Raw genomic sequence first — 10,687 nt, forward strand, 5'->3', positions numbered from 1 at the left:
ACAGAGCTAAATGTGCCATGTTATTTTAAGGGAAAAGCTAATATTCAGCGTTCTATCACGAGAACTACGTGAAAGATTTTAATTGGCTGATGCGGATTCGGAGACACAGAAAAAGTTTCAACTAGCGGGTTTCAGTCTGTGTTTAATTCGAAGTGGATGATGGTGTGTGTCTGTGTTTGTGTCCTCACCCACAGGGAAGGTGTGCATCCAGCGCCTGCGGTTGGAGGTGAGCTTCATGGGCATGCGTGAGGGGGCGAAGGGGTTAATGAGGGCCCTCTGAGGGGTGTAGCCCCCTGGGCGCACATGGAGGGTGGACTCAGCACTCCCCACAGTGAACCTCCCCGGAGCACTGGAGTCCCGCTGAGATTCCATCATCTTCTCCAACAACTCTGAGAGAGAGAGACAGACACAGAGAGACAGACAGAAACATTAGCACAGTTGAAATAAACACTTATGGCTACTCAGCACATTAATCGATACCACACCCTCACGATTAAACATCACACTAATCACTTATACAAGGGGTTTATTCCTGGTACCTCTGGTGCTGGTGTAGCCCAGGGAGCTGCTGACTTCTCCATACTGGGCTGGGGGCAGACGAGGGATCAGCAGGATGTTGGACACCCTGCCCAGGCTGTCATCAGAGGCCAGGCTCCGCTGCTCGTCAGGCCCACAAGAGCGGACAGGGGGGGACACACCGCCCCCTAGAACCCCACTCACATCCGCAGACCCCCAGCTTCTCCTTCCACTCACTTCCCTCTCTCGGACCACCCTAGAAGACCGTCACACTGAGTTACTCCTATCCTTACTCTTAACTCTATTTATTGGAAGTGTGCAATAAATGTGTGGTTGTGTTTGAGCGGCACCTGAAGTTGGTGCTCCTCTGGGCTCGGGACGGCCCGGGGAGTCTGAACACCTGTGCATCATGGGCATCATAGTCCACCTGGATGGGAAGGCTGTTCTCGTCCTTCGGAGCCCCAAGAGCTGAGAGGCAATGAAGAAGAGGCACAGTTTGTTAGAGAAGAAAAGGGAATGATAGTTCATCGTAGGGGGGTTTATTAATCAATAAACACATTCTCTCTTACTGTGCTCTTTGTTGTTCTTGAATTTTTCTGCATGGAGCTAAAAGCAAACAAATGGAGAAAATAAATGACAGGTGAGCTGTAAGCCAAATTCTAAATATTGGCTGCATCTAGATTAGGTCTATCTATATATGTACCTTGCGTCCTGCCAGCTTGATGCGAGGAGTGAAGCAGCTGCAGGAGTTCTGGCTTTTGGATGTGTAAAAGCTGTGGTCATGGTAACAGAAAGAGATAACATTAGAAAAACATCCCTTCCTTTCTCTAAAACCCATTCATCTCTTCACCAGGAATATTCAACAGTCTCCCATCCTGAAATATATGAACCTCGCTTACCCATATTACCCTTCCTCTGTCCTCCTCCATCTCTATCCAGAAGCTGTGTCTGTCTGGTCTTACCTGTGGTTGATCCAGTGGGGCAGGTTGTAGTCATCCCCCAGTCGTGAGTCTCCAGGCACTGTCCTGTTGTGCAGCTTGTCAACATCACAGGGAAAATACAGTAATAATCCAATACAAAGACGGTGACATATAGTAGAAAATCATACCTCAGAAAACGGTAGCAATAACAGACATTCTGTATCTGCACATCAAACCCAGGAAGAAAATAGTTCTATTTTGTAGTTTATTTGAAAATACCAACTCTTCAAATACTCAAAGTCAAATATAATTTATATACAGTTTCAACTAAAAGGCAGCTATTTTCTTTGATATTCAAATACAGGTCTCAGAAAACCAAATCATATTTTAAGCTAATTGAAAATATGAAAGTTATTTGAAAACTACAACAGTTAGTTGAATTAGTCTGAATTAGTCTGAATATAATAAAACACATGGTTCGGATGGCTCATAGATATTAATATAGCCTACAGCCTAGAATTAAATACATGGAGGACATGGAATCACCTCAACATTAGAGTAGACCATTTTAGCAGCTTCAAAATGACTGACAAAAGTAAATTAGTAAGGTAATACAGTAACACTTGACATCAAGTTCTTATACATGTGTAGTAACTTAGTGATTATTAAAAAATCAAAGTTGTTATATAGGACTTTGGAAATTGCTTTATAATAATGGAGTTATTACATAATTGGAATAAGGAACAGTAACTATGCCTTGTGTACAGTAGTTACAAAACTCAGCTCATTGCAATGCAATTCAAATGCATTGACCAAAGTATTATGTATGCTAATTAAATGTTGCTCAAAAAGTAATGAGATTTTTATTAAAACAGGCACCTGTATTTAAATTGTTTTAAAAAGTAGTCATTTTTGAGGATCTGTTTTCAAATAGATGAGGTCACCGCCAAAGTAACTATTTGTTCCCCTTCCACAAAGCCGTTAAAACAGGTATGCTGCACATCGACTCAAGTCCAAATCATTTGGTCATAATGAAGATTGAGGCATTTCCAGGGTTTCAAGAAAAAAATGTATCCATGACTGAAACGTAAGTCCAGTTGGGTCGCACAGTTGTTTTTACGACAGATTTCTTTGTCAGAATTGATTTGCGGGCCAGAAAAATGGCAATTATTTGAAAACATATAGGGCCATTATCATTTCTCCAAACTTTCTAGTTTTAGATGTTCAAGTGTGGCTGGAGCTTTAAAAATAAATAATAATAATAATAGAAAATACAATTGTTTATTAAAACCCTCATGCGTCATCCATATTACAGAAATCCGTTGCAGTGATGGAGAACTTTAACCTCTGAGCTTATATTTGGGTTCAGTCCGTCTCACCTTAAATAGAGGCACTGCATGAAGTGGCTGCTCTCCCATACACACCAAGTCTACACCGATACCTGGCAAAGGAAAACAGATGTCAGAAAAATCACTTTAGTCCTATCACCTTCTAATAGCAAATCATTTATGAGCATCAACAATGTACAGTGCTTTCGGAAAGTATTCAGACCCCTTGACTCATTCCACATTTTGTTAGGTTACAGCCTTGTTCTAAAATTGATTGCATTTTTTTTCTTTCATTAATCTACACCCAATATCCCATAATGACAAAGCAAAAGCAGGTTTTTATACAGTTTCACAAATGTATAAAAAAAATCAAAAAACAGAAATATCACATTTACATAAGTAGTCAGACCCTTTACTCAGTACTTTGTGGAAGCACCTTTGGCCGCAATTACAGCAACGAATCTTCTTGGGTATGACGCACGCCTTTATTTGGGGAGTTTCTCCCATTCTTCTCTGCAGACCCTCTCAAGCTCTGTCAGGTTGGATGGGGAGCGTCGCTGCACAGCTATTTTGCAAAGCTATTTTCGGGTCTCTCCAGAGATGCTTGATCGGGTTCAAGTCCGGCCACTGGCTGGGCCACTCAAGGACATTCAGAGACTTGTCCTAAAGTCACTCCTGCATTGTCTTGGCTGTGTGCTTAGGGTCATTGTCCTGTTGGAAGGTGAACCTTCAGCCCATTCTAAGGACCTGAGCACTCTGGAGCAGGTTTTCAACAAGGATCTCTCCTCCTTTCATCTTTTCCTCGATCCTGACTAGTCTCTCAGTCCCTGCCTCTGAGAAACACCCCCACAGCCTGATGCTGCCACCACTATGCTTCACCGTGGGGATGGTGCCAGGTTTCCTCCAGACGTGACGCTTGGCATTCAGGCCAAAGAGTTGAATCTTGGTTTCATCAGACCAGAGAATCTTGTTTCTTATGGTCTGAGAGTCCTTTAGGTGCCTTTTGGCAAACTCCAAGCGGGCTGTCATGTGCCTTTTACTGAGGAGTGGCTTCCGTCTGGCCACTCTACCATAAAGGCCTGATTGGTGGAGGGCTTCAGAGATGGTTGTCCTTCTGGAAGGTTCTCCCATCGCCACAGAAGAACTCTGGAGCTCTGTCAGAGTGACCATCGGGTTCTTGGTCACCTCCCTGACCAAGGCCCTTCTCATCTGATTGCACAGTTTAGCCGGCCGGCCAGCTATAGGAAGAGTCTTAGTGGTTTAAGAATGATGGAGGCCACTGTGTTCTTGGGGACCTTCAATGCTGCAGAAATGCTTTGGTACCCTTCCCCAAATCTGAGCCTAGACACAATCCTGTCTGGGAGCTTAGTTTTTGCTCTGACATGCACTGTCAATTGTGGGACCTTATATAGACAGGTGTGTGCCTTCCCAAATCATGTCCAATCAATTAAATGTACCACAGGTGGACTCCAATCAAGTTGTAGAAACATCTCAAGGATGATCAATGGAAACAGGATGCACCTGAGCTCAATTTCGAGTAGCATAGGAAAGGGTCTGAATACTTATGTAAATACCTTTGTGTGTTGTTTTTTTTCTTTGTATAAATTAGCAAAACATTTCAAAACCTGTTTTCACTTTGTCATTATGGGGTATTGTGTGTAGATTGCTGAGGATTAAAATAAGGCTGTAACGTAGCGAAGTGTGGAAAAAGTTAAGGGATCTGAATACTTTCCGAAGGCACTGTATGACTGTTCATCCTATTACTGTTGTTATAACTTCCTACCATTGTCAATCATGCGCTGCTTGGTTAGGATCATGAGCAGTCGGTCCACTTCAAACACGCCCACCCCCGGGGTGATGACCACAGACATCTGACCGGTGCGGTCAAAGTTGCGGTTGATGTAGTGCTTGTCAAAGACTGTAAAAGGCACAGGACCGTATTTTTGAAAGTCATAAGGAGACAAGATAATATGTGGCTCAATATGAACACTGAGAATCACACAAAATAATGAGTAGATGACGCACTCACCGTTGAAAGACAGGTTAATGGCCTCAAGGTAATTCCCCTGAGCAGCAGTAGAGTTATGGCCGGAGGGGAAACCAACTATCACAAAAATAACCACATGTACACAAGTAAACATACATAATATGGTAACGTTCAAGTGCCCTGCTCATGACGTTAAATGTACAAAGTTGTGTCTGATTCATTACCCGCTTCTTTTAGCCGCACCAAGACAGGATACTGGATGAAAAGCTTCTTGATGGTGACCAGTAGAGAGGTCCACTCATCACGTCTCTCAGTCTGAGCCACTACCCTACAAAGACACAACAAGAGAAACACCATGAGTCAGTCAGACCGTTGACAGATGAGGAAAAAAGTTCCAACTGGTAACTAAAACTAGAAATAAGTAGACATACAAAAACGGACATTGTGAAAATATAATTGAAATAGACAATGAGGCTGGAAGACAGTAAACCTATAGAAATCTTCATAGAAACGGCCCTCGTGGTCCTGTCTGATGGAACCTCTCAATATCTCAGGAAACTCCTCTACAGAAGATGGGAAGAAAAACAGAACATTTAATCTAATAATAGCTAGCATGTGATATTCCTGATGTCTCATGAAAACAGAAATAAAAGGGCTCACCCAAGGTTTTAGCGTTGTAGAAAGTGCGTGAGAAAAGCACCACTGTCACTTCATGGCTGCAATACCTCTCCTGAAAAAGTCAACAAAATCTCACTGGGATAAATACCTTTAGAACTGCATTGTTTAATGCAGGGGTGGGCAATTCCAGTCCTCGAGGGCCTGATTGGTGTCATTGCCCCAGTTCCAGCTAACACACCCAACTCCAATAATCACCTAACCATGATCTTCAGTTTAAAATGCAATTTTATTAATCAGCTGTGTTTGCTAGGGATGGAGAACAAGTGTGACACCAATCAGGCCCTTGAGGACTGGAGTTGCCCACTCCTGGTTTAATGCCTAGAAATGTGTTGATTAAGTTTAATTAATGGTTTAAGCATTGCAAGTGTAACACAGAACGTAAGTCACAAACCTTCCATTTGGCAAAAAGATCAGACAAAAAACCACTGACTGCTTTCTCAAAGTAGAGATCCCCTGAAAACAAATGAAAACTTTATTTTCCTCCTCATTGACAAACTACAGGGCTCACTGCTCAATGCCAATCTCAGTAAACCACCCACTCACTCACTCAAGACAGAAGAAACACAGCCTCAATCTCACACACTCAACAATACCAACACCTGATAACCTGGGATAGAAGAGAAACTAACCGTAGATATCAAAGTCCCACATTTCGCAGCTCATCTGGATGAAGATGTACACCATGGCAGAGGTCGACCTGAACACCACCTGCATTAAACACCACAAATATGAAAGGCACTCTATCGTAGGGAGACTGGAGAACATATTTAGTAACTACATACAGTGTCCTGCAATATCTTAATAGACAGTTACTTTTGAAAGTGACATTGCTTACCCTGGTGTCTTCACTGATGTAGCCACATGTGACCTTCTCTCCTTTCACCCATAACTCACTGGCCTGGGCTCTGAGGGTAACAGAGACAGGATACAACGTAAGGGACAGTAAGGGACATAATAACATAAAACATATTTACACATGAAATAACATATTTATTATTATTAATGTGTTAAGAATGGTATTGCATACCTGATCCCTGCAAATTCCACTTTCTGGGTCACATAAGCACAGGTACTCACCTAAGATAAATAGAATGTTAATGAAGTTCTAATAGGCACAGATTCAAGAAGTAGGCTACCTTAACAAAACACCAACAGCATATACAGAGGTATTCAAACAGACTCCCTCTCACCAAACTCTTCTTCAGTCGCCACATGTCTCCCCTTCCAATGTATTGGTCTTTGAACGTGAGCTCTACGAGGTCCAGAGTTACATCCTAACACAGAAATCCATATACAGCATGAGCTCGCTTTAAAAATCAGCTTGAATACTGTAATTCAATCAAATACTATTGGAAATATGATTCATAGAAAAAACACCTTTGGATCCACAATGTTTACAACGACATCCTGGTATGCCCGGAGTTTGAAGGCTTGCGCCACAGTCTGGTCCACACTGATTGTCTCTGGAGGAGAGGATGAATGCATTGTATTTAGGCTACAGATTTACTGATGAGCGTTCCTTGTGCATGTCACTTACAATCAAATAGGATATTGATCAGTTCACTAGCTAGGTTCTATAGGGGCTTCCTCTAAAACTGGAGGAAATTCGTCATGCTTTACCTTTCTGGAGGTCTTCTTTGAGACTCTTCACCTGCAGCAAGAGAGGGCTGTTGGAAATGAGGAGAATCTATCATAACTTTGGACCAACATATAGACCCAGGCAAAAGATAACTTCTTGGCATGCATCCTCACCTGTATTCATCTGTGGGGTGTGCAATCTCAATTATGTCCCCAAGGGAAACTTGAGGGAACACCTTGGGGTTCACCACAAGCTCATCATCTGTGTATAAGGAGGGGTTATTGTCAACGACAAAACAGCATTAATTTCACCCAACACATGATAAAACACTGTGAACCGTTTTACACCGTCACTGAAAGGAATTCACTCACCACTGCCTCCAAAGCCTTTCTTGTGCACCACAAGTTTGTATGTTTTATTCTTCATGATGAACAAGCTAAAGAAGGCACACCGAATGCATGTTACCAAGAACACATGTTAAAAAACCTTTCGGTTACACCCAACTCTATCAATCCGAAGAAACGAGAAGTTTTGTAGACACAAATAACACCCTATTAGTAACACAGAGCTCCACGCATGGGACACCACTGACTTGACGGTCTCGTGATGGTGGCTAACGTTAGCTGCTACAGCTAACTTGTAACTTGCTAAAAGCTCACATCTACCTGGAAACACAACGTGAGACAATGCACACAAAAGTTGGATGAAGTTCAGACTTGCCTTTACAACGCATTAATATGAAAAATAGGTTAAACGTTATTGAAATTAGACGTGTCGTATATTGTTGTTTTTACTGCACAGCGAGGGTTCAACTTCCTGCAAAACATGGAGTATAACCGCCCACAGATTATAAAGTCATTCAACGATTGGTTTCTTGTCAGTTGTTGACGCTAGCTGATTGGGTGTTCGCAATACAGAGTACCAAGTGGTACTGGCTACTGGGAGTGCGTTCGTAAATTCACTCTGCCCATCTAGTCCGTCTTCAGAGCACTCTCGTCTGAGTGTGTCAAAGTGTAGAATAAATTATGAATTTACGAATGCTCAACACCCGTTGAAAATGACCGGTGTCGGTAAACGTCGGCAAAAAAACGTTATTAAATTGTTGTCAGCAGCACAGTTACAGTCACCAACGCTCTGGATAACATGAAACAGCCTAAACCACTTCTGCACGGGAGAGTAAATGGTCAGAGTGAATTATTCTCTCATTTGTGTCTTGAAGTAGCTAGCAAGCTAGCCAATGTTAGCATGGTTGCTTGACTGCCATTGTGAGGTTAGAACGCTCGGATCAACCTTACTCCTCGACTAGTGTCCAGTATGCGCTCTGAATGCTCCGAATTTACCAATGGACAATCGGACAACGCTCTGGATTGACGAACACCCGCTCTCTGGCACCTCATAATGAATTTACGAGCACACTATGGGTGTGCTTAATTTTAATTCCCGTGCACTTTAGCACGGATTATTTATATTAACCACATACTCTAGTGTTCGCTCTAACAATGAAAATAAATGTATTCAACAATGGAAGGCAGTATGGAGGAGGCAAGACCATTCTAGACAATGTGAGGACAGATACATGAGAACTTGTTCTCAACTAGCCTACCTGGTTAAATAAAGGTGAAAAATACTCGTGTGCAAAACTTTCCACTAGTTACCACAGCCAAAAGTTCAACTTGGCTATATCGTAAATATTTATGAAAACAAAAAATCACATTTTAAATTTAAATTCAAGGTTAGGGACATGCATAAATTTACCAGTGTGGTTAAGGTTATGTTTAAAATCATATTTTAAGAAGAGAAACTGTAGAAATAGGCGGGAGTTATGACTTTGTGGCTGTGATAACCACTGACGAGATGGCACAACTCCTATATAACGTGTTTTATCGTCTTATATCAATACGCTCGTAACAACCTAATCATTAGGAAACTTCTATTTGGTCAAATAAGCCACAAGTAGCAAATAAGCCATTCATTTTTTTGTTAACCAAATTCGACACTCTCTCATAGACCTCCATTTAAAAAACGCCACAATTACGCCACTTTCTGGAGAAGACAGATTTTGGACGGTTATCGCTTTCACTTCCCCTCTTCCTCTGTGACTCTAGTCTCCATTGGCCAGGGATGGGGACTCAATTTACTGTTGCGAGGTAGAATAGTAGAATACACAATATGCAATTTTGAAATTTGTTTGTGTGTCAACAGTTTTTCTCTTATGTCAGTCACTGATTAGCCCATGGCAGCTAAACATTTATAGATTGGTAAATTAGCCAGCTATCTAAACTTGTAGTAATCAAGGTCGAATTAGAGCCCCCATTGATTTGTTAGTCAGTTTCACTCTCTCCACCCTATGGCATAATATGTAGAATAGCAGGAAATTTGCTGTAAAACCGCTTACTTCCTCTCTGCCCCATGGCAACTGAGTATAATTGCACGAAATTAAACATACAACTTCAAAATGTGCATAAATTTAGTTATAAAGTTGCTAAATCTTCTCTGCGCCCCATGGCTAAATGTGTGGAATTGCAGCAAAATAGCTTTAAAACAGCAACATCTTCTCCACACCCCATGGCAAAAGTGTAGAATTTACACAACATTTTTCTTTATCTATCTGGGGGGCAACTACAGCCCCTCGTGATGACTTCAGATTATTTGTGGCCCCCACCAACATCAAAGTTGCCCATCCCTGCCCTGTGCGGACGTGTTTCCTCCAATGGTTGCTTCCTACAACACTGGGCGGATACGATTATGCCCAACCGCGGGACACCGGTCTATGGCCCATTACGTCAGTGGGCGAAAGCAGGGAGGGAGGAGCGCCCTTCTCAAATCGAACAGTAATATGTGCCTGTCGGCCCTTTTGTCAACAAGGCAGCATGGTTTCATCGTCCAGAAAGATACATCTCTTTTCCATAAAATAAATGTTAGAATTGTCTGACTATTTTTCATTAGGAAAGCAGATAAAGTGTTTTTTATCAAAAGCAATCCATTGGGAAAACACAGAACCCTAGTAATTACTACACATGCTTAATTACGTCACTTTTGTTTTGAGCAGACTTCGCAGTGGGCTTTGAGCAGGACACCTGGCTTAGGTCTGGGAGGCAAGCCCAGTTCAAAATCAAATGCAATCAACTTTCATCTGGTGCAAAATCCACCTACATGTGCTCCCGAGATCCCCCCGGGGTGGGGGTTCGATTAGTCTCACCCGGGCACCCATGTAGGCATGTTTTGCACTGGCTGAAAGTTGATGGCATTCGATTTGAAACCGGGCTGCCACCCTAACATGAGCCAGGTGCCGGTGATGTGACATAATTAAGCATGTGTAGTAATGAGCAGGATTCAGTGTTTACTGCTTTCACATGCAAAAGTGATGGCTTTTGATAAAAACAGTTATCTGCCTTTCCAATGAAAACTAGTTTGAAAATTCTCACATTTATTTTATGGAAAAGAGATGTTATATATTTCTGGATGATGGCTTTTTGACAACATGATCGAGTGGCGCAGATTACAGTTCCATTTAAGAAGGGCGCTCCTCCCTCACCGCTTTCTAACCCCCTCCCTGGTGGAGTTCAATTGGCATGGCCTGGGTCAGTGGAAATGTCCCTTATGGACCAATGGAGTGGTCTAAAATGACCCACACTCCACCTATCGGGGCACCAGGCCATGTAAAACGACCCCGATCATT

The 10,687-nt window shown here is 42.3% G+C and overlaps 1 protein-coding gene across 9 annotated transcripts in view; it reads right to left on the minus strand.

Moving 5' to 3' along the window:
* depdc5 (DEP domain containing 5, GATOR1 subcomplex subunit) overlaps positions 1-8,391 on the minus strand; it is a 30,219-nt gene extending 21,828 nt beyond the window's left edge. For 4 of the 9 annotated variants that reach the window (XM_036977357.1, XM_021602582.2, XM_036977358.1 and 1 more), the window contains exons 1-22: positions 7,729-8,367; positions 7,380-7,444; positions 7,182-7,269; positions 7,050-7,096; positions 6,807-6,892; positions 6,620-6,703; positions 6,457-6,506; positions 6,265-6,334; positions 6,059-6,137; positions 5,821-5,882; positions 5,412-5,481; positions 5,242-5,314; positions 4,976-5,079; positions 4,794-4,868; positions 4,548-4,682; positions 2,816-2,877; positions 1,479-1,552; positions 1,220-1,289; positions 1,086-1,122; positions 867-984; positions 540-772; positions 189-389 (exon numbers count right to left, since the gene is read on the minus strand). In XM_036977357.1, coding sequence (XP_036833252.1) covers positions 189-389; positions 540-772; positions 867-984; positions 1,086-1,122; positions 1,220-1,289; positions 1,479-1,552; positions 2,816-2,877; positions 4,548-4,682; positions 4,794-4,868; positions 4,976-5,079; positions 5,242-5,314; positions 5,412-5,481; positions 5,821-5,882; positions 6,059-6,137; positions 6,265-6,334; positions 6,457-6,506; positions 6,620-6,703; positions 6,807-6,892; positions 7,050-7,096; positions 7,182-7,269; positions 7,380-7,434 — 1,873 coding nt within the window. In that variant the 5' untranslated portion in view covers positions 7,435-7,444; positions 7,729-8,367. Of the gene's footprint in view, positions 1-188; positions 390-539; positions 773-866; positions 985-1,085; positions 1,123-1,219; positions 1,290-1,478; positions 1,553-2,815; positions 2,878-4,547; positions 4,683-4,793; positions 4,869-4,975; positions 5,080-5,241; positions 5,315-5,411; positions 5,482-5,820; positions 5,883-6,058; positions 6,138-6,264; positions 6,335-6,456; positions 6,507-6,619; positions 6,704-6,806; positions 6,893-7,049; positions 7,097-7,181; positions 7,270-7,379 lie in introns of those variants that run through there. The other 5 variants (XR_005051722.1, XM_036977356.1, XM_036977360.1 and 2 more) reach the window with 5 other exon arrangements.
* Between the last annotated feature and the right edge of the window lie 2,296 nt (positions 8,392-10,687).

The sequence above is a fragment of the Oncorhynchus mykiss genome, chromosome 5, assembly GCF_013265735.2.
Source record: "Oncorhynchus mykiss isolate Arlee chromosome 5, USDA_OmykA_1.1, whole genome shotgun sequence".
Taxonomy (NCBI): domain Eukaryota; kingdom Metazoa; phylum Chordata; class Actinopteri; order Salmoniformes; family Salmonidae; genus Oncorhynchus; species Oncorhynchus mykiss.